Source organism: Mercenaria mercenaria, chromosome 14 (assembly GCF_021730395.1).
Source record: "Mercenaria mercenaria strain notata chromosome 14, MADL_Memer_1, whole genome shotgun sequence".
NCBI lineage: Eukaryota > Metazoa > Mollusca > Bivalvia > Venerida > Veneridae > Mercenaria > Mercenaria mercenaria.
In genome coordinates this window covers 39408907-39433144 of record NC_069374.1, presented here as the reverse complement: position 1 = coordinate 39433144, position 24238 = coordinate 39408907, and the positions used below count along the sequence as shown (strand labels likewise).

General features: G+C 35.5%; 2 protein-coding genes across 4 annotated transcripts in view; one reads left to right on the top strand and one right to left on the bottom strand.

Moving 5' to 3' along the window:
* Positions 1–20063, top strand: part of LOC123527416 (mitofusin-2-like) — a 371163-nt gene extending 351100 nt beyond the window's left edge. The window contains exon 18 of the mRNA XM_053523313.1: positions 18556–20063. Within this exon, the coding sequence (XP_053379288.1) occupies positions 18556–18706 (151 nt within the window). The 3' untranslated portion in view covers positions 18707–20063. The remainder of the gene's footprint in view (positions 1–18555) is intronic.
* A 1727-nt stretch (positions 20064–21790) lies between these two features.
* Positions 21791–24238, bottom strand: part of LOC123527419 (uncharacterized) — a 176033-nt gene continuing 173585 nt past the window's right edge. For all 3 annotated transcript variants that reach the window (XM_045306860.2, XM_053523311.1, XM_045306859.2), the window contains one exon: positions 21791–22593. In XM_045306860.2, the coding sequence (XP_045162795.2) occupies positions 22523–22593 (71 nt within the window). In that variant the 3' untranslated portion in view covers positions 21791–22522. The remainder of the gene's footprint in view (positions 22594–24238) is intronic.

Below are 24238 nucleotides of genomic sequence, written 5' to 3'. Positions count from 1 at the left end.
GTCATTTTAGTGTTGTGTCGCGCCTAGCTCCAAAAGTATATGACTTAGAGTCATAAAACTTTACAGGAATGTTGGTCAGCATGTGTAGTTGTGCACCTGGGGTTTCGCGTCCGGATTCATTCAGTATTGTAGGAGTTATGGCCTCTGACCTGGGAAAAAATTGTCATTTTAATGTCATGTAGTTGGGGCATCTGTGTCCCATGGACACATTTCTAGTTTTTTCTATTTCCATTCAAAAACAACCACCCTCAACTGTGCATGGAATTTAGTGGTGATTTCCAACAAGTACTTACTTCACTAAATTGCTAATTTCAGAGTTAAATATATAGCCAGGCTACTATAAAATACTTCAAAATGCACAGAAAACATTACATTTCCAGATTTTAAGGATATTTTCAGGATTCAAAGCAACACATTTTTAACCAGTCAGCTGAAGTCTCATTGAATGCTACGGGTTTCCCTACACATTTTTCAACCAATCCGAAGCCGGCAAATAATAACAACATTTGACCAATGTATTGTTTTAATGTCTGTCAGAGTTTTGATGTATCTTCATGATTTATTTCGATGTTTCTTACACCATGAAAATATGAAATATAGTTTAGGTTCGTAAGTAGTTATAAAATTGTAACCAAAACTCAAATTGCAAGATTTTAAGTGCGATAGTTACTTTGACTATCCCATAATCTAAAAATAAATTTGTTTTCATGCATATACAAAAGTGAATGAACAAGGAGTGACATCACACCAGCCTAATAAAGAAACGCGTAGTAAGTTTGAATATGTAATTAGCGACGCCTTTATAAACTTCTGTCTCGACAGTTGGCTGATCTTTGTGACTTTCGATTTATTATTCCTTCTCTTGAGAAGGAATATATTAATTCAGTAAGTCACACTTGACTGAGCTACTGATATCGAAAGCTGTTGTAATTACAAGCTGGCCAATTAAACTCTGTGACCTTAGAAATAACCTTTGATGTTAAACTATTCTTTCCCAATTGAGGCGACTCTCCGACTGAACGCGTTCCATGGATTACACAATACTAAACCCGAGGATGATTGATTGATTCTTTTATTTCCTCCATTCTTGAAGAACATAACATATGTACAAACAGATAGACATATATCAGCAAATTTACATGTAAACAACTAAATATTATCATTACCTTCAAATGCATGGTTAATATGTGAAAACAAACCCCATTGCAACCCTCTAATTATGCGCAACAAATTCACGCATCGAATCGTAATGGATTGACCGGGTCAATGTCTTATTGCCGTATTTACTCAACTGAAAGTGGTAACAGATTTAATTTGTTGTTGGATTTAACAATTTATGTTAAATAACTAGCATAAATACTTTTTGGCAGTATAAAACAGACATTGCAACCAAAATTTTACAAGATGATCATTATATATTTATATAGATGTGCCCTAGAAGGAACTTTTGCTATGCTTTAACTTGTTATAAATATGTTTATATATCAATTTACTCACAAGTTGATTGGTATTTATAGATATAAAAAGCTTATAACAATTATATACTTCCAGAAAGCAAACCCAGGCACAACTTTGTTATATAAAGGTAATAAGGCATTATTATGGTTGCAACACATTAGGTTGATATGTAGTGCAGCTCTGCATTGACCAAAACTAAAATTAACATTTTTTGGTGTGTAATTTAAATACAAGTTCCGATAGTACAGTTCGATAACTAGGTCATATATGTGTTTATACGTTTTCAAACCAAAATTTCTCTACTTAAAACATGACCTTTCTTCTTTTTATGTTTTGTTTTCGCTTGAGCTCACATTTTTCTTATACAAGACACACCTAAAATGGAACCCTGAGTTAAGATTACAAAACGCAATCTTTTTTTAATGTTTACAAACATGTTTACAAAAATGAACTGTACCATTTAAATGTCATTTTCATTTGTTTTTAGCTCACCTGAGCACGAAGTGCTCAAAGGTGAGCTTTTGTGATCGCCCTGTGTCTGTCGTCCGTCTGTCACCGTCGTCAACAATTTGACTGTTAACACTCTAGAGGTCACAATTTTGGCCTAATCTTAATGAAATTTGGTCAGAATATTACCCTCAATAAAATCTTGGACAAGTTCTTTATTGAGTCATCTGGGGTCAAAAACTAGGTCACCAGGTCAAATCAAAGGAAAAGCTTCGTAACATTGTAGAGGCCACATTTATGACTGTATCTTCATGAAACTTGGTCAGAATGTTAAACTTGATGATCTCAAGGTCCAGTATGATCTGCTTCATGTAGGATCAAAAACTAGGTCACCAGGTCAAATCAAAGGAAAAGCTAGTTAACACTGTAGAGGCCACATTTATGATCAAATCTTAATGAAACTTGGTCAGAATGTTAATCTTGATGATCTATAGGTCACATTTAAATCTGGGTCAGGTGGGGTTAAAAACTAGCTCACTAGGTCAAATCAAAGGAAAAGCTTGTTAACACTCTAGAGGCCACATTTAAGACTATATCTTCATGAAGCTTAGTCAGAATGTTAATCTTGTTGATCTTTAGGTCAAGTTCGAATCTGGGTCATGTGGGGTCAAAAACTAGGTCACCAGGTCAAATCAAAGGAAAAGCTAGTTATCACTTTAGAGGCCACATTTATGACCATATCTTAATGAAACTTGGTCGGACTGTTAATCTTGATGATCTTTAGGTCAATAGGTCATGGCCCTCTTGTATTAATTACCTCCCTTTAATATGATAAAATATTTCATTATATTAATTTTTCCTTACCAAATTTAAAATAAAATCACATTAAATCTTTACAATACAGATATTATCATTTGAAAGCATTTACCACAAATAAATTTTGAGACATTTTCAAACTACGCAATGTCTTCATGAATTATATGAAATATAGTTATGATTTATAAACATGGTTAGTATGTTGCCTTATTATACTGGCATGCAAGATGTTTTTTCCTTGGCAGGGGACATTAGTAACTCTGTCACAAATTCTTGTTGCAATTTGATGAATTAGAACTGCCTTGCGATACCTCCAGTATCATATTGTCAGCAACCACATCTCGGGAATCTGTCATTTATGGTCACATTGGCCAGCGACAGTGACCCACTTTTGGCTTCAAAATTATTTGGACTTCTGGCTTATACTCTACGGAAATTGTGTAGAGGTAAATTTTCTTCACCACTTTGGCTTCAAAAACTTATCTTTAACGGCATGCCTGGTGACATGCCGGGGGTCTATACTCTACATAGCTAAAAATGCTATACTGTGCCCAAAAGGGCAGATGGACCCTTATAAATAAACATAAATAGAAGTAGAAGATAGGCCTACAGTGCTTAAGCACCATCCGTGTAATTAAAACAAGTTGCGTCTTTTGTAAACATTTTAAATTAAAACTCAGTTCCTGCTAGAAAAGTTAATCAAAATTTTATCATTATAACAACGCCAAAGAGCTTGTTTTTGTCACATGATCAGAAAACATCTAACTATCACGGCATGCATTCTATTTCGATACTATACTGAATGATAAAAGGAAGTGTCTAGGGGTATGGATCCGTACCTCTAGACAAGCCTGTTAGGGGTTTTCTAGCGGTACGGACCTCCGTTTTTCTACAGATTAAGGGGTATTTACATCTCAGATTTGTTGAAAATGAAATAACAAATAAGACTTCGTCAGTATTCACCTTAAATTTGGATCTAAATGCTTTACAGATACCAACATTCACCCGATTGGTTAATTTTCTTTCGAAACGTAAATAACCAAGGAACACCAAATAAATCACGAGGATTCGAACTGGCAAAGAAAAAAAATTAAAGATTCACTCATTTATCTGTTATCAACAGTTTATTTTGCAATAAAGTAATCGGATGGAACAGTGTATTCATTTGGAGTTCCTCGGTTACGTAGGTTTTGAATGAAAAGGTAAACAATCAGGTGGACGCTGGTATCTGTTAACCATTTCGATCCAAGTGAACACTTGTTAAGTCTTAGTTGATATTTCATTTTCAACAAAATTTAAGATGCAAGTAACCCTAAATCTCTAGTAAAAGGAGGTCCATACCCCTAGAAAACCCCTAACAGGCTTGTCTAGAGGTATGGATTCGTACCTCTAGAATCGGTATGACTGAATAGCAAAATCTAGTAGATTTCGCGAAATCTAATCAAATTAGCGAAATCTAGACATAAAATGTAAACTAATGAATATTTTTAAAAATCCTTTTAAGCTTTTATTAAAAATATAAATCTAGGTGTGTATGTCAATTTTCGAGAAAAATATTTATATTTAGGGTGGTTTTGAAGCGAAAAACATATACGGGTCTAGATTCCGCCCGATTCTACATGTGTGGAAATCTCAAGTGACAGGTAAAATCAAGATATAAAATTTAAAGTGATGAATTTTCTTTTTAAATCATTTTAGGCTTTTATTAAGAGTATATTTTTAAGTTTGCAATTTTCAAGAAAAAATATTTACATATAAGGTGGTTTTGAAACGAAAAACCATGTAGTCCATGTAGAAATAGAGACCAGAACTCCATTTTATGGAGTTAAGCTACAGCTTCTTAGGCCCTTTAGTTTTTGCTTTCTCAATATTGGCACATTATTGTTTTAGGTTTGTTAATAATTTCTTATTCTTTTCGCTCAATTGGTAATATTCTATCATTTCTGTCGGCAGAACAATTCCTGCACAACAGATTGTTGTTGACTGTTTCTTTCATATGTTAATATTATGTTGTTGGCAGAACAATTCCTGCACAACCACGATTGCATATTTATTACTTTTATATTGTTTCTGTTACTGTACAGTTTGGCAGAGCAATTCCTGCACAAAATCACACAAACATTTTCAGTTGATATAGTTATTTCCTTGTATTCTAGCATAGGGGGTGTAACAGTTGGCTTGAAACTTGCTGTCTCCTGACCAGTTTTTATTCAGTCTAGCTTTGAAGGAGTTTATTGTTGGTGCCTCTATTACATTATTTGGGGAGGCGTTCCATTTCTAACCACCTATATAAATGCATTGACCTGGATTTTTTTGGAAGCCCTTTTGTAATTTTTGGGTTTTTTCCCCCCTATTTTCAACTTTCTGACTAAATTTAAATAAATTTATGCTGTTTTTTCAAACCCTTTTGGTTGTATACCTAAATTACCCTCTTCCCCCTGTATTCAAAGTGGGAAATCCCAGTTGTTACAATCTTTTGACTTAATCAGTCCTTGGACCTGCAGCGCTCTCGGCTCTTCTTGGACATTTTTTTTTGCTAGGGCATCTTTTTTGATTTAGGAGCCCAGAGGGCCCAAGGCAACTCAGATGGGGCTACTAAGTTTTTGTATAAAAGCGGGAACATTTCTTTATCTAAAATTTTAACGTTTTCAATTTTTAATCCCGGTTTTTTTTTGCCAAGTTTACTTTTACTGATTTTTTGTTAAAGGATGTTCATTAAAAATATAACATCTGGGTCTTTTTCGTTTTATTTGCTAAATCCGTTATTTTCTTTTGACTATTTTTCAGAAATATTCTTAGATTTTTTCGCATAGTTTTTGCATTTCTTATTTGAATTCTTTTGCCATTTTTCGCCCAGTCACAAGCATAAAAAATTTTTGCCCTTAGGATTTTTTATTAAATTTTGTTCCTGATAATTGAATACAATTTAGGGTCTGCAAAGAGTTTTGGGTACAACGACTGCTTCTGGGATCATTAAAAAGATGAGGAAGGGAAGGGGCCCCTAGAACCTACCCGGGGTCCCTTTCCGTGGTCATTTTTTTCCATTTGATTTTTTGCCGTTTACTTCCCCTTTTGGGAAATCTTTTTTTCTAAAAACTTTTGACCAAGGTAGTTTTTCCCCCCTTAATTCCTACACTCCCCCCTTCTTGAGAAACGCTATGGGGGACTTTATCAAAGCTGCTTTGAAATCGAGGTAGCAATGTCATTTCAGCCCTTTTTCTATTGCTCGCCTTTTCATCTTTCGGTAGTTGTGTAGTGCAAACCCCTTTGGAAATCCGGTTAAAATAGATAAAATTATTTTTTTTCTGGGTGTTTGATTTGGCATTTTTTATTTTTTTTCCTGTTTTTACAGAAAAGGGGTGTTAACTTAAGGCCTATAGTTCTCTCATTTTTTTTTTTGGCCGCTTTTAAAAAATTGCTGTTACTTTTGCTTTTTCCATGTGGGTAGCTCCCCTTCATCCTGAATACCTTATAAATTTGACAGTTTCTAATAGTGATTCCTGCATCATAAATAATTAGGAGTTTCCATCGGGTCCTTGTGATTTTGGGGGATTGATTCCTTCATTCCTTCAATGTTTTTTTCGTTTTTTATAGTTGTGTCGAGTATTCAGCAATCTTCAAAAGGGTTTGGGGAACGTTTCTTTTTTCATTCGTGAAAGACGGTTACAAAATGTTTATTGAGCTTTCTCTTTAACGATCGTCGTCCCCTTCTCTGCTTTGCCTAAATCACATGATTCCTGTGTTTTTTTTTGATTTTGCTTCCAACTCCCCAAAAAAATTTTGGGTTATTTTTTTACGAAATCTGAAATATTTTTTTCGTTTATTTTTTATTTTTTTAGATGATTGAAACTTTATTTCTTGCTATTTTTTAAATTGTTAAAAGAAAGGGGATTTTTACAGACTTGTTTTTTTATCCATTTTGTTTTTTTTATTTTTATGCACAGCAGTTTCATAATTTTAAATTTTAATTTTTAGTTTTAAAAAGAAAAACGTTAGGGGTTTGATTTGCCAGATTTTAATGCGAAGAAATCTCAATACGGAAAAAATCAAGACATAAAATCTAAAGTGATGAATTTTTTAAACCCTTTTTTTAAATTTTTACTACGCTTTGCAATTGATTTGCCCTTTCCGAATAATTAAAATCGATATTATACGGGAAATTTGACGGTGTATGTTAAAAAAAATAGCTGGGGCCATCTTCCACAAATTAGACGGGCCCTTGAAAGATCATGTTAATCGGGTGCTAGCAAAATATTCGATTTAGCTTTTTTTTTTTGGACGGCAATCAAAACGTCAAAACTTTGAAGTCCAAAAAAAATGCAAATAAATCCAGTACACGTCATGAAAAGTTTTTGGGTTTTATCGCTTGCGCATTTGGCGATACCCCGGAAAATTTTAATCTGCATGAAACATACTACATAGGTTTAAAATCCCAAAAAAAAATCGTAATTAAGATATTATTTGATAATTTTTACAAAATCAATGACGAACTGAATGCCCTTTCGATACAAGTTTTATTTGTGGGCAATTCTTGAATATTTTATACCATCAGTAAGCGGGAAGCGTAAAAAAATTTCATGGGGGTTTGCTTCCACGGCACGGTCCAGTGTACATTTTTTTGTTTAATAATTTTTTTTTCAACAAAAAACTTTATATATGTTGTCAAAGAAAAAAAAAGTCGAGGGCAAAAACCGGGTCTATGCATATACATTGAAAAGGTGAACTTGGGGCGTAACGTTTGGGAAGCTACCGGCAAATTTGTGGAAATTCAAAATCGGAGTTTATCCCTTTTGCATGCTACCCCTGCTGATTGCCCTTCGGCACATTTTAAGCTATCCAAAATACAAAAACGACCCAAAATTGTTTGAAAAAACCCAGAACAAGTCTAGGGCGAAAATTTTTAAAATTCCCCCGGCATTTCAGCTCCCAAAACGAAGTGAAAAAACCCCCGGAGCACGTTCACTATCCAAATGAAATCCCCGGGGGTAACGAAATATTTCGCTCGTAGAGATTTGTACTGTTTTTTTCGAAGAAATTTTGGGGTCTTTACATTTAGGAAGGCTTTAAATGTTTTCTGGGTGCGACCTGCGGGTGTGGCTGAAATTTTTAAAAACCCCGTTTTTTGAAATTTTCCACAAGTTTGCCGAGTAGTTTTCCCATGCTTCCCGCAATTCACCTTTTCAATTAAATGATCATGAGGATTTTTTGGCACTGATTTTTTTTCTTTGAAAACAATAAAAAGTTATTCGTGTGGAAAAAAAATATTAAACAAAAAATATACCTGGAGTGCCTTGTTTGCTTCAATATTTTGGTCTTTCGATTTTTGAGTGAGGGGGGATTTTGCCCATAAAAATTTTTACCCAATATTTCCTAGGATGCGTAAAATTACTTTAATTATTTTTAATCTTATTCACAATTTTTTGACTAATCTTTGCTGTAATTTTTCCCTCGGGGCTGATTCAAAATGGCCATAACGTATCTCGTGCTTTCGTCACTAAATTTTGGGCTGTTTAATGAAGGGGGAGTCAGAATTTAAATGAGATAATATAAACATGACGGGGCGAGTCAGTAACCGATATTGGCTTTTTCTGAGACTTATATCTGAAAAAGGGGGCCCAACTCTTTGCAAAGCGATATTAAAAATATTTTCTCGGTGCTGTCAATTTTAAAAAAAATTTTTGTTTTAAAATTTTAAAATTATAGAACGAAAATAAACGGGTTTCCCGTTTTTGCGAGGGGGCCAGGACAGCAAAATCAAGTATAAATTTTAAAAGTAGAATAATTTTTAAAAACCCTTTAAAAGCTTTTATCAGGAATATAAATATACTTTGCTGAAAATTTTTAAAAAAAAATATTTATATTTAGGGTGTTTTAAAGCAAAAAAACAATAGGGTCTTGATTTCGCCCGTTCAAACAGCGGGGAAATCTCAAGTGACAGGTTAAATAAAACAAAAAAAAAATCAAAAGGTGGCTATTTTTTTCTCACCTTTACAAGTGACAAAGGGGGCTTTTGTGTCGCGCGGTGTCCGTCGTCCTCCCTCCGTCAGTCCCCTGCGTGCGGCGTCCGTAAACTTTTGCTTGTGACCCCTAAGGTACATTTTTCTTGGGGTTTAATGAAATTGGTCAAATGTTTTTCTTGAGATATCTAGGGCAAATTCAAAATGGGCCGGCCTTCAAAAACTAGGGCTAGTCTAAAATAGAAAAACCCTTTGGGCCCTCTTAGAGGCCATATATTTCATAGATCTTCAGAAAAATTTGGCAAATTTCCCCTTTATGATATTAAAAAAGTTTTAAAATGGGGCACTGCCACAAAAAATAGGGCATAGGGCTAAAATAAAAAACCTTTTGGGCCTCTTAGAGGCCTTTTTTCATGAATTCTGAAAAATTGGGCAGAATGTTTTTACCTTTATGATATCTAGATCAAAATTTGAAACTGGGGCAGTGCCATCAAAAAATTGTCGTAGGTTAAAAATAAAAAAAAAATTTTGACCCCTAGAGGGCCATAATTTCTGAGATCTTCATGAAAAAATTGGCAAATGTTTACCTTATGAATCAGTCAAGTTTGAAATGGGTCCGTCCTCAAAAACTAGGGCAGTAAATCTAAAAAAAAAAAACTTGGACCTCTCTAGAGGCCCTAATTTCATAGGTTTTCATGAAAATTGGTCAAACGTTCACCTTTATGATATTGGTCAAGTTTGAAAATGGGTCACGTCCTTCAAAAAACTAGGTAGAGGGTTAAAAAATAAAAAAACCTTGTGACCTTTAGAGGGGCCCTATTTTTTCATGGGACTGATGAAACTTTGGTCGAAATTTATCTTGTGATATCTAATCAAGTTCGAAAAATGGGTCCTGCGTCAAAAACTAGGTCGTAGTTCTAACAAAGGACCGGGGTCCCTTAATCGCCATCCCCCCATGACCCCCAAATGTTAACTGGGATGCTCGTTTATTTCTATTTTTTCATAGTGACCCGGTTTTTGAGCTATTTTACCCAGAATCATCAAAAAAAAAATTCGACCCAAATTTTATGAACTCCATTGAAAATAGACCCTAGAGAGGGCACAAAGGGTTTTTTTATTTTTGACCTAATGACCAGTTTTTTAAGGAAATGACCCACTTTTAAAAATTGACCCAGATACAAAGGTGAACAATCCACCGATTTTCAGAAGACTCGGAAAAAAATGCCTCTAGAGGGTCCAAAGGTTTTTCTTTTTTAACCATGACCCAGTTTTTGACCGCACTACCCGTTCGAACTTGACCTAAATATCAACTGAAAATTCCATTAATTTTATGAAGATCCATTGAAATTGCCTCAGAAAGGTCCAAGTTTTTTTATTTTAGACCTCTGACCCAGTTTTTGAGCACGTGACCCAGTTTCGAATTGATCTAGATATCATCAAGGGAAAATTCACCTTTTTCCAGAAAATCCTTTAAAAATATGGCCTCTAAAAGGCACAAGGTTTTTTATTTTTTGTCTACTGACCCAGTTATTTACCGACATGCCCCTTTTGAACCTGACCCAGATTCATCAAGGTGAACATTCTACCCCAATTTTCATAAAAATCCCGCGAAAAAATGGCCTCAAGAGGTCACAAATTTTTTTTTTATTTCAGACCTAATGACCTAGTTTTTGACCGCACTGACCCAGTTTAAAAATTTATCTAGAATCTCAAGGGGAACTTCTACCAAATTTTTTGAAGACCCTTGAGAAAAATGGCCCCTAGGAGGGGCACAGGTTTTTTTATTTTTTGACCTACTGACCTAGTTTTTGACCCCCCTGACCATTTTCCCCAATTGACCTGTATCAAGGTAAAATTCGACCAATATTTATGAATCCTTGAAAAATTGCCTTAGAAGGTCCAAGTTTTTCATTTTAGATCTCTGACCTATTTTTTGACCCCACGGACCCGTTTCGAATTGATCTAGAAAATAAGATAAAAAATCTGTAATTTTTAAAATCCATTGAGAAATATGGGCCCTGAGAGGTCAAAGGTTTTTTCTATTTTTTAACCTACTGACCTAGTTTTTGACCCCCCCGGACCCTTTCGAACTTGACCTAGATATCATAAGGTGAACATTCGACCTTTCATGAAGATCTCTTTAAAAAAAAAGCCTTAAGGGGGTCACAATTTTTTCATTTTTAGATTCGACTGTTTTTGACCCCCCTGACCCATTTTTGAATTTACCTAAATCACAAATGAACATTCTGACCAAAATTTTTATGAAATCCATGGAAAAAGGCCCCTTAGAGAGGTCACGGTTTTTTTTATTTTTTGACCCACTGACCTAGTTTTTTGATCCCCCTGCCCCTTTCAAAATTTACCTGATATCATCAAGGTGAAAATTTTGACCAATTTTTTTGAGATCTCATAAAAAAATGGGCCTTTAGAGAGGTCACAAGGTTTTTTATTTTTTGATCACTGACCCAGTTTTTTTACCGCACTGCCCCGTTTTTGAACTTGACCTAGATTCATCAAAATTTCTTTGACCAAATTCAAAAGATCCCATGAAAATGTACCTCTAGATGGGCACAAGCAAAATTTCGGACTGCGGCGACGCACGAGCACGGGCGAGGACGACGGACCCCCGCATCACAAAAGCTCACCTTGGGCCTTTTTACAGGGGAGCAAAAATAAAAAAAATTGTACCTCTCTAAGCCATTATTTTATGAATCTTCTGAAAACTGGTCAAATGTTTACCCCTTTATATATTTAGGGCAAGTTCGAAAATGGGGTTTGTGCGGTCAAAACAGGTCAGTAGGTCTAAAAATAAAAAACTTTTGACCCCTCTAAGCCTCTTTGGGGAAAGGATCCCATAAAAATTGTCGAATGTTTACCTGATAATTAGGGCAAATTTTTAAAATTGGTTACATGCATAAAAAAAGGGCGAGGTCAAATAAAAAAAAAACCCTTTTACCCCAGAGGGCCATACTTTCATGGGGATCTGTAGAAATTGGTCTAATGTTCGTCTTGATGATATTTGGTAAGTTTGAAACCCCGGGTCAAACTCGGTAAAAAAAAGGGCAGTTGGTTTAAAAAATTTTTAAAATCTTTGACCCCCCCTGGGGCCATTTTTTCAATGGTTTCATGAAATTGATTAAGTTACCCTTTATGTACTAGGGGCAGTTTCAAAAGGGGCCCGTGCGGGCAAAACTTGGGCCGTAGGTAAATAAAAAAAAAAACCTTGTGCCTCTCTAGAGGGCCTATTTTTTTATGAGATCTTCATGAAAATTTTGGAAAGTTACCTTGATGATATTAGGGAAAATTCAGAAAGGGTCACGTACCTTCGAAAACAGGCAATAGGGCAAAAAATAGAAAAACCTTGTGACCTTTAGAAACCATATTTTTTTAAAGGATCTTCAGAAAATTGGTCGAATTTTTTTCTTTATAAATCTAGGGCAAGTTTAAAAAAGGTCACTTGGGTCAAAACTAGGGCACTAGTCAGATAATAGAAAAAAAAACGCATACTCAAAAAAGGTGATGTGGGAAGGGTGGGGGTTCAGGGGCCATCATGGTCCTTTGTTTGAAAATCCTTCAACTTTATAAAATATATTTTTACTTGATGTCATTTTCAGGAAAATATTTATATTTATAGATTAAAAACGAAAAAATTTTCGGGTTTTTTCGCCAATTTTTTCTACCTGACACTCACCCGAGAGCCCAAAATCAAATATTTAAAATTTTTAAGGAAAAATTTCGTCATGTAAATTTAAATTTATTAAAAATTTTCGCATTAAGCGTGACCGATTTTAAAAGTCTAAGGATAAACATACACAACTTTTAACACACTTGGATTTGATAATAAGATTTTATCATGACGAAAAAAATCCCCGAGTATTTGATCTTTTGTTTTAGCCCGTTCCAACAATTTCACGGAACGTTCCGTTGGTCAAATCTATCATTTTTACAAAAATTGATTTCTGTAATTTATTTTTCAACAGTTTAATAACCCTAATCTTACCGTAAATTTAATTTATGAATCAAATTTTGAGGTACGGATCCCTACCCCAACATTCCAAAATAGAATATTATTACTAAAGGCGCCTTGACAGAATAGTAAAAAAACGGCATGTACTAAAATTTCATTTGAAACAGAAAAAAAAATGTCTCTTTTTGTTTAGTTTAAAAAATATTTTTTGTATTTGTTATTAGGATAATTCAATAATATGAACACAAAAGTAACATATAAAAATTTATTGGGCCACGGTTATATCAACATCAGCAAAACCCCCCCGTTCCACAATGTCACTTTTCTGCATGGAAAAAATCCCCAAAAGTTTTGAAAGGGAAAATTTGAAAATGAAAAAAAAAAAAAATTAAAAAAGAAATTTTCTCTGATAATTTTTTTGACTTTTGAAACTTTTTTTTCAAATAAAGAAACATTTAAGAAGATTTTTTTGAGGGAACAGCATAGTATTACAAGTTATTTTTAATGTTGACAAATTGCAAAAAAAAAAAAAAAAGTCATTAAAAAAAAAATGAGTGATGATAAACTTTTTAATGTTGATGAAAAAATCCACCATCAGATAGAACAGAAAAAAGACGTTATCTTCAGTAAACACGAAAAGAAGCTGTCTCATTTAATTGACAATAGAAACAAACACTGCACGTCTAATAACAACAACGATAAGATTCGTGTTGAACCACAATCAAATAACACATCGAAATGGAGACATAATGGAAAGAAAACCGAAACAAAATCAACCAAAACCAACCAAACCACTACCGGCAGAAGAACTAACAAGCAGATTTCGAAAGCTAATGATGGATCTAATCATCAAAGGTAAAAAAACGTGAATACCCCGGACCCACAGAAAACCTACGCGGAGGCCGTGAAAACTGGGGCAACACTGCAGGAGGCCGTGAAGACCGGGACAACACTGCAGGAAACAGTGCAGAACCCAGTGAAGGCCGTTACAAGTGTGGCAGCACTGCTGGAGTGAAGGGCCGACCAGGCAGAAAATGACAAAGGCACTTCATCCAGGCCCCGGACAAAAAATCCTGAAAAAAAACGAAACGGCGGTTACAGAAAATACAGAAAGGAAAGGGACAGTATTAAACTTATCGAGTAAAAAACTTACAGACGATGATTACATACTTCTAGGTAAGGGGTTAAAATTTTGCCCGAATTTTTGCCTTGCATGATAAGCTTAAATTAGCAGAAATCATTTTTAAATTCAATCGCAGGCTTCGTCTAAAGGAATATTTTGCTTCAAAAATAATAAATGACAGCAAATGTGAGAGCGATGATAACAATGCAGATACAGACAATTATCATGATCTACCATTCTACAATAAATCTCAGTCATCTTTTACTCCTCTAGCTGGTCGCGATATGTACTTAAGACTTTTATATAACAGCTGTTACTGAAGAAATATTACAGAATCGTAACAAGAAAAGACGATACAGTAATATTTCAAAAACAACTAGATTCGCTCAGAAAATTATCTCAAGATGAATCAATCATTATCAAGAAAGCTGACGAAAATCTAATAATTGTTATAATGAATATGGAGGATTACAAGAAATAGATTCTGAGGTAACTTAGCGATGGTAAATATTATGAAAAACTTAACCAAGATCCTAAAGATAATGTTTTTAAGAATATATCTACATGTATTGAAAGTACAGAAGAGACGAAATGGTAATGTTTCTAAGGAATTTGACTTGTTTCCAGAGTCTGTTAGGACTCCAGTATTTTACGTGCTGCCGAAAATACACAAAACTCCCGACAGCAATCTACTGCTAAATTATCCTGGGCGACCCACTGTGTCGACATGCAGCTCGCCCACAGAGAACATTTCAAAATATCTTGATTATATACTCAAACCGCACATGATAAATTTACCGTCTTATATTAGAGACAAGACTGACTTTATTGTAAAGATTAAAAGTTTCAAATTCAAGAGTAAGGCTACTTATTTAGTGACACTTGATGTTTCTTCTCTATACACAAACATACCGCACAGCGACGGAATAAACGCATGTAAATATTTTTTGGACAAGCGTTGCCATGGAAGATTGAATAGTGACGATTTCGCAAAACTGATTAAACTTATTCTGCAAAATAACTATTTCAAATTTGATGAAGATTTTTATCTCCAAAAAATGGGTACTGCGATGGGCAGCTCAATAGCGCTATCATACGCATCCTTATTTATGGGAAAATTTGAACAATACTTTATTAGAAAGCGAGATCTACAACCGATCCTTTGGCTGCGTTTCCTGGATTATATTTTAATGGAGGGATCATTCCTTGGAAGAACTACAACTTTTTGTTAGAGAGTTAAACAACTTTCATCCTGATATAAAGTTAACGCATACTATTTCACAAGAGTCGCTCTCATTTCTAGATGTAAATATATCCAAGGGAGAGAATTTATGTGTCGAAACTAACATATAATTATGTGAAAGAAACTAATAACCACCAATATATGGACTATACATCATGTCATCCCAAAACATGTCAGAACGGTATTACGTATAGTCAAGCAAAATGCTATAGACGTATATGAGTGATGATGTGGAACAACCATTTTAAGTTTGATTAAATCCATTTAGTAACAGCAGAGATATAAAAAGCATCAGAATGAAACTAATTCTAAGTAAAAAGGGGATATAACTCATAAACATTTGTGCAAGAGTGACCGACCTTGTGCCATATGATGAGGATGATGATCTGCAAAAACAAATTTAAGTTTTAGTCAAATTCATTAAGTAATGACGAAGATAAAGTGAAAGTGCACCACAATTAACCTGAAATTCTAAGTAAAAAGGGGTCATAATTCATGAAATATTGGTGGAAGAGTTACTGCCCTAGTATCATATGATGTGGATGATGATGTAGTACAACTATTCTAAGTTTGAATCAAATCCATTTGGTAATAACAGAGATAGCGCATCAAAACTTCAAGCTGAAATTTTAAGTACAAAAGGGGGATAACTAATAAAATACAGGTGTCGCAGTTATTGCCCTTGTGTCAAATGATGATGAACAATTATTTTAAGTTTGAATTAAATACCATGTGAAATAACAGAGATAATAGTGAAAATGCATCAAAATTAACATAAAATTCTAAGTAAAAAGGGGGCATAATTCATGAAAAATTGGTGCTAGAGTTATGGACCTTGTGTCATATGATGTGGGTGATGATGTGGAACAACTTTTTATGTTTGAATGAAATCCATTTAGTAACTAGAGATGCTTTAGAGAAAAGCGCATGTCTCCCACAACTGCCTAATCATCTAAATAGTAAGTCAGTCTTTATATACTGTTTACCGAAAACCTACCCTATACTACTAATTTCGCATGCGCTTTCGTGCAGGCAGAACATACCCTATACTACTAATTAATAGTATAGGGTACGTTTTGCCTGCAGGAAAGCGCATGCGAAATAAGGATTTTTGGTAATTCAAGGGCCATAACTCCAAAGTGCCTGGGCCGATTTGGCTAGTTATTGAACTTGGCCGAGGTCTTATGGTCAGACACATTTTGTTCAAGTTTGGTGAAGATCAGGTGAGATATGTTCGACTTAGAGTGCAGACAAGCTTTGTGACACACAGACAGCAGGCCCGTGTCCAGGATTGTTTTACTGGGGTGGCCCAACCTAGGATGGGTTCGGGAGGGGCTACCTTTAAGGATGCATGAATGTATTATATATTTAAGGAAAAGCCTATTTTTTAATCATTTCATCAAGCCTTTTCAATGTATGTATGATTATACAGTCACATTGTATGGACTTCATTTTTCTGCATGATACCCAGGTCTCCGTGTATTGGCTCTGATATCTACCAATTCAATGTATAACCAGCTACCAGTAATAAAGAAGCTAGTGGTTTGAAAATCAACTTTATTTATCATAATAAAACAAACTATATGATTGTCAGCAATAATTATACTACATTTTAATCAAATGAATAAAATTTCATTCATTCTACCGTTTTCTTTCAATCATAATATAAATATTTTTTTCTAATTAAAAAAAAAATAATATGTGTAATTTCACTAAAAAGAAAGTTATCAAAAACTGCTCAAAATTGATATACAAAATGATATGATTTGTAGAAAAATGATTTACTAAGTTCACAAATAAATATTAATAATAAAATAAATAAAAACACAAAAATATTTTAACTTTTTCTGCATTTCTTGTGTTCTAAGAAAATATAATGAAAAAAAATTGTTGAAGTTTTAAGATGATTGATTTATTTGCAAAATGGCCAAATGTTTTTAGATTTCATACAAAACAATGCCGTACAATCTCATGTATTGGGCAACCTCATTGGTCAGTTGTTTCTCCACTTCCCAATCAAGTACCGCATTTAAAATGCAAGCGATCAATGAAGCATGTACATGGAACATGCCTGGGGCTAATATCCACTACCGGACACGGTTTTATGGCTCTTTAGCCTATGTATTGCTGTCAAATCAAGCCAATTGCGCTGATGTATAAATTTGTTAATTGAGGGGCCCATAGTAATAAAATTTGTAACTAGCCAGCCAGCTGGGGGTGGGGGCTCGGGCCCCCTGGGCACATGCCTGTACAGACAGACAGGAGTAAATCAATATGTCTCCCACACCACTGTGTGGTGGGAGACATAATAACTGAGATAAAGGGAAAGTGCACCAAAACTTTAAGCTGAAATTCTAAGTAAAAAGGGGGATAATTCATGAAACATTGGTGCCAGAGTTATGACCCTTGTGCCATATGATGTGGGTGATGAGGAGCAACTGTTTTAAGTCTGAAGCAAATCCATCAAGGAACAACAAAGATAAAGAGAAAGTGCATCAAAATTTTAACCAAAGTGCGGACGCGGAAGGACGCCAACGCTGGGTTGAGTAGGATAGCTCTACATACTTCGTATAGCCAAGCTAAAAATCCCAGGATGGATTGTTGAGTTACAGACCGGTCAGGAAAAAAGTCTTATTGACCTTTGGCTTCCAAGTGTGATCATGACGTTTGAGATAAAGGTCCAAGTTTTTGCGTATGACACATCCACTCATTATGGGGAACATCTGTGCCAAGTAATATTAAAATCCCTTGATGAATGAATTATTGACCGGCCATGAAATTGTAGACAAACAGACAGAATGACAGAACAACAGACAGCACAATCTTAAAGTCCCAGAAGTAGGAGACTAATAAGATGCTCCATCTTCCAAACCAAACAGTGTATAGCAACCAGTTGAATAAAATGAGAGAGGACACTCTTGGGATTCTAAATATCAAGTTTGCTGCAAATCAATTACATGATTCATAATCATAAATAACTGTTGTTCAAAGGTTTTTTCTATCTCAAGTTCTGGTGGATCATTTGAACAAATCTGAGAGATGACCTTGCCAGGATGCTACAGAGAATAGCTGTATTCTGGTCAGTAGTTTAAGACAAGATGTTTAAGTAAAAATGTTGATGCCAGATGCTTAATACCATCCCACTTATAATACTAACAGCTCTAAACCTTTGTATCACATGCAAGAAGTTTTCCACAGAATAGTACCATATACAAATAGGGAAAACCGATCAAACCCTCTGGTAGCCATGTATTTTTTTTTTTGACAAATTGGAATAATTTCAGCACACTTGCTATGGGGTCACCCTGGGACTATTTGTGTGAAATTATTTTAAAATTAGGCCAGCATTTCTGACAAGAATATTTTACAAGTTTACACTATATACATACTGGGAAAAGTGACCCTGTTCTCTAGTGGTCAAGTTTCTTTATGTAATGTAATTATTTGAACAATCATGGTCTAAGAACACTACTTTGAAGTTACTTTAAAATCAAAGCAGAAGTTTGTGGAGGAGATGTCATTTGAAATTTTTTTCTATTTTTAGCTCTGGTTATTCCAATCAACAAAACAGTAACTGTTGGAATAACATTGAAAGAGGAAAAGGAATATCCAGGCCAGGATTCATCAATTTCATGCAAATGGTATCACAGATGTGGTTCAAAGAAAATGCTGACAGACTGACAGAAGATGAGTGATCACATATCACCTTAAGCATGTTGTACTCTTATGAATTAACGAGCAAATTGTAAATATGTATCCCCCAAAGAATGGGTTTGTGGTGAGAAATGGCAAAGAAATATACCCGGCAAAAAGTTAACCTTGGATGTTACTAAGAAGCAAATAGTTTCATTGGTCAAGATCAATTTAACAGAAAACGAATGTTTTAAGTGTACATAATAAATGAAGGAATAAAAAACAAGAGAGCCAGACTGTTGCAAAATACACCCGTCATCGAACTTGGCCTAGTTTAAGGGCCATAATCCAAGAGTGCTTTGATCAGTTTGGCTGGTTATCGAACTTGGCCGAGATATTATGCCCACAAACATTGTCATCAAGTTTGGTGAAGATCAGATGAAAATTGTTAGACTTAGAGAGCGGACAGGGCTATTATTATTTCACAGTTTCTCGAGTAATTCAAGGGGCCACAATCCAAGAGTGCCTGGGGCGATTTGGCTGGTTATCAAATTTGGCCGAGATATTATGCCCACAAACATTTCACCCAGTTTGGTGAAAATCGGATGAAAACTGTTCGACTTAGAGAACAGACAAGGCTAAATTCGCAGATTTCAAGTAATTAAAGGGCCATAATCCAGGAGTGCCTGGGTTGATTTGGCTGGTTATCGAACTTGGCCGAGATATTATGCCAACAAACATTATCTGCAATTTGGGGAAGATCAGATGAAAACAGTTCGACTTAGATAGCGGACATGCTTTTGGACGCTGCCAGCCACGGGTGTTCACAGAATACATCCGCTCTTTCAGAGACAGGCGTATAAAAAAGAAGAGGGGGATGGGGTTTCAAAACTTCAAATGTTGATAATAAATATTGATGGAAAATAAAAAATTAAGAAACAAAAAAATATTGTTGTTGGAGGGATGGGGTGCATGATCAGGGTGGTGGTGGTGACTGGGTTGAGGAGTGGGGGGGGGGGGGGGGAGCGTACAACTGTATAAACTTTTACCTTGCATTTACCTACATGCCTGTATGATGCAAGTTAAAAGGAACAAGCAAATGATGAATTGGTATCCCCCAGCTGAATTGGTTTGCAGCAAAAAAAACCTGAATTTTTTTTTATTGGGGGTGGGAGTGACTGGGAAAGGGAGCGAGGTGGGGAAAGGGTAAACTTTGCATGTTGAGAAATAGTCATGGAAGGTTTATGGTTTAAAAAAAAATTGGGGGGAGCCCTAGAGCTTAGATATTTGACATGTAGCATTGCCTAGTGGACCTCTACTAAAGTTGTTCAAATCATGACCCCGGGGTCAAAATTGACCCCGCCCTAGGGGTCACTTGATTTTACATACGAAAATCTTCAAAAAATTTCTAAAAATAAACCAGGAAGGCCTAGATCTTAGATATTTGACATGTAGCATTGCCTAGTAGACTTCTACAAAAAATTTTCAAATCATGACCCCCGGGGTCAAACTGGCTCCGCCCCATGGGGTTACTTGATTGTACATAGAAAAATCTTCAAAATGTTCTATAAAAAAAACCCAGAAGGCCTAGATCAAATTGACCCAGCCCCAGGGTTACTTGATTGTGCATAGGGAAATCTTCATAAATTTGCTAAAAATAAACCAGAAGGCCTAAACCTGGGGCGGGGTCATGATTTGAACAACTTTAGTAGAGGTCCACTAGGCAATGCTACATGTCAAATATCTAAGCTCTAGGTCTTCTGCTTTTTGAGAAGAAGATTTTTTAAGATTTTCCTATGTAAAATCAAGTGACCCCTGGGGCGGGGATTTTGACCCCGGGGTCATGATTTAAACAAACTTGGTAGAGGTCCACTAGGCAATGCTTCACACCAAATATCTAAACTCTAGGGCTTCTGGTTTTTGAGAAGATTTTTAATGTTTTTCCTTTCGGTTGCCATGGCAACCAGAGTTCTCCATGGAATTCAATTCTTTGAACAATTTTGAAAGGGGGCCACCCAAGGATCATTCTTGTGAAGTTTGGTGTAATTCTGCCCAGTGGTTTTCAAGAAGAAGATTTTTTTACAAATTGTTGACACACGACGGACATCAAGCGGTCACAATAGCTCACCTTGTCACTTCGTAACAGGTGAGCTAAAAAAAATTCTATATCAGTCTATGTAAAACCTGGGACCCCAAGGGCAGGGCCTCTTTTCACCCTAGGGGCATAATTTGAACAATCTTGGTAGAAGACCATAAGGCAATGCTACATACCAAATATCAAACGCCTAAGTCTTGTGGTTTCAGACAAAAAGATTTTTAAATTTTTTTCCCTATATAAGTCTATGTAAAACTTGGGACTCCCGGGGCAGTGCCTCTTTTCCACACAAGCTTCATAGTGGACCATTAGATGATGTTACATGTCAAATATCTAGGCTCTACGCCTTGCTGTTTTGGAAAGAAGATTTTTTTAAGTTTTTCCTTCCTGTGTGGCATTCAATTGTTTGAACAATTTTGAAAGGGGGCCATCCAAGGATCATTCCTGTGAAGTTTCATCAAAATTGAACTTGTGGTTTAGGAGGAGATGTTGTTTAAAGGAAAGTGTGGACAGACAGACAGACGCCGGATGGTGAGCGATCACAATAGCTCACCCTGAGCCTTTGGCTCAGGTGAGCTAAAAAGAGGCATAATTTTTTTGAAATAAAAGGTAGAGTTATGTAACTTGTCCTGTCAGGTCACCTCATGATACTAAAGTCATGTCGTGAGTTTGAAAGCGTTTCACCTTATAGTTTTAGCTTATGTGCAAAACTTCTGCGACATGAACAAAAGGGTGACAACAAAAGCTCTAGTATCTAAAAAATTCAAGTAAAGGGTGTAAGGAAATTTTTTTTCCAAATGGAAAAGTAAATCAGCAAATCAAAAACATGGAAAGTAAGATATATAAAGTTTTCCGTCATATTGAATGCTGATATGCTGACGTAATGCTGCCTTAGCAACATATGTGTACTGTTAAGTATGGAAGTGGCCTACCTCCATAAATTTTAGTGAAAAATGCCATTTTCTACAACATATTTTAAGTAAGGGGAAATTTTCGCTGAATGTCATACATTCACCTCAACTTTTCCTATAGTAAAACGCAAACAACATCATCAGTAGTCTGTATGAACCTTTATTGTTTTCTTTTTACATCTGAGTAAAATAATATTATGGTCATTTGCTCAACTGGAACAAACTTTCTTTACACGCTTTAGTTGAGCTGTCTGAAACAGTCAATAATTCTCATTATAACATGACAAGTGTTAAATAAGTACATCAGAGCTTCCTTAGTACTTCTGTATTTCACCATCATTATACAACTATCATTTATTTTAACACGACCAGCAAATAACCTATATACACATAAAAGAACGTCAGTCAACGGTTATTTGCAGTGACGTCATCCGATCCAGGTGCGTAGCATGGTCGTAAAAAGTACTTGCCATTTTTCTAACACTGTTGATACTAGTATGTCGTGTTAGAATCGAAATAACAAGTTCCCAAGTGTGATTTATCGTAGAATAACCCAAGTTTTTTGTTCTTATGCGAAACAATATATCACTCAGGCCTACGGCCTTCCTGATATATTCTTACGCATAAGAACTCAAAACACGGGTTATTCTATGATAAACCACGATATGGAACTTATTATTTCTTAAATAATCATATTCAATTTCATAGTTTATAGCATATAGATGTTTTTCACAATTTGCATTCATTGACAAAGTTTCAAGTCAGTGTGCACCAAGGCATCCAACTTTTTCTTTGAGATTGAGCACTTGCGCGACGTGAGCCCTGCCTACTACCTCCCTCACTCTCGCTGTCTGTGAAATCCACATCAGATTCTATGTCTGAATCGTGTGTTGGCTGAGAAAGACTCTGTATAAACTTTGTCCTAATGCTCTCTTCATTATTCCTGAAGAAACAAGTGAATGAAGTATTGCCATGCAATACAAAGTCCCCTACTGGAAGGCACCTAATTTTCTCTACTGCAGTATAACATAATGAACTGGTATCTGTCAATGATGTATAAACAATATTGTACTATATATACAATATGTTATAACAAAACACTTGAATCAAAATTTATATATATATATAAACCTACAGTTGTTTTCATATGGCATTTTTTTGGCCGATTATCAAAAAAGGTGTCATAAGTTATTTATAGTATCAACAAAGGGAAATTAATCCTTAACAAGAGTGCCAGAAATTCACAATATACGCCCGTCACAGCAAATTTCTTTACACTAGCACCTGTATTTGCAAATGGAATTTTAATTTTGTGGTTGTTTAGTAATTATTGTAATTCTTTTGTTTTTCTAAGTCCACAAAAAAACTCCTTACCAGGTAGAGATACCTTAAAATACACCGAAAATTTGAAAGTAACATCTATGTTGTACCTAAGAAAAGTGGTCTTGGCTTTTCCCTACGGTCAATTATAAAAAGTTACAATATAAGTTAGTAACAACTAAGGGAAGTTCATCTTTAAAAAAAAAAAAAAAAAAAAAAAGTCCACACAAAAATCCTTACCAGGTAGAGATAGGTCAAAATACACCTGAAAATTGGATGTAACATGCATGTTATACCACTGAAAAGTGGTCTCGATTTTTCCTTACGACTAGTAATGAAAAAGTTACAATATAAGCTATTTATAGTAACAACAAAGGGAAGTAATTCTAAAGAAGGGACATGCATATGACACTCCCTCTTATGATGGTGTACAATTGTGCTAAGTTGCATCAAAATCCCTCCATGCATGAAGAAGAAATGCTCCGGACAGTCGTTCTTGTATCTGACTTTTGGCCTCTAAGTGTGACCTTGACCTTAGACTCAGGGACCTGGTTCTTGTGCATGACACTCCGTCTTGTGGTGGTGAACATTTGTGCCAAGTTATATCAAAATCCCTCCATGCATGAAGAAGAAATGCTCCGGACCAAGTTTTCATTCTTAAATCCTTTGACCTCTAAGTGTGACCTTGACCTTAGACCTAGGGACCTGGTTCTTGTGCATGACACTCTGTCTCATGATGGTGAACAATTGTGCCAAGTTACATCAAAATCCCTCTATGCATGAAGAAGATGTGCTCTGGACAAAGTCATTCTTGAATTTGACCTTTGACCTCTAAGTGTGACCTTGACCTTAGACCTAGGGACCTGGTTCTTGTGCATGACACTCCGTCTTATGATGGTGAACAATTGTGCCAAGTTTCATCAAAATCCCTCCATGCATGAAGAAGATATGCTCCGGACAAAGTCTGTGGATGCCGCCCGCCCGCCAGACGCGTTCCCATAATACGTCCCGTTTTTCAAACAGGCGTATAAAAAAAAAAAAAAAAAAAAAAAATTATATATAATATAAGTCCCCAAGAAACTCTTTACCAGGTAGAGATAGGTCAAAGTGCTCCTAAAAATTGGATGTAACATTCATGTTGTACCACAGAAAACTGGTCTCGAATTTTCCCTACCGGCCAGTGATAAATAAGTTACAATATAATCTATTTATAGTAACAACAAAGGGATGTTATTCTGGTGGTGAACATTTGTGCCAAGTTACACCAA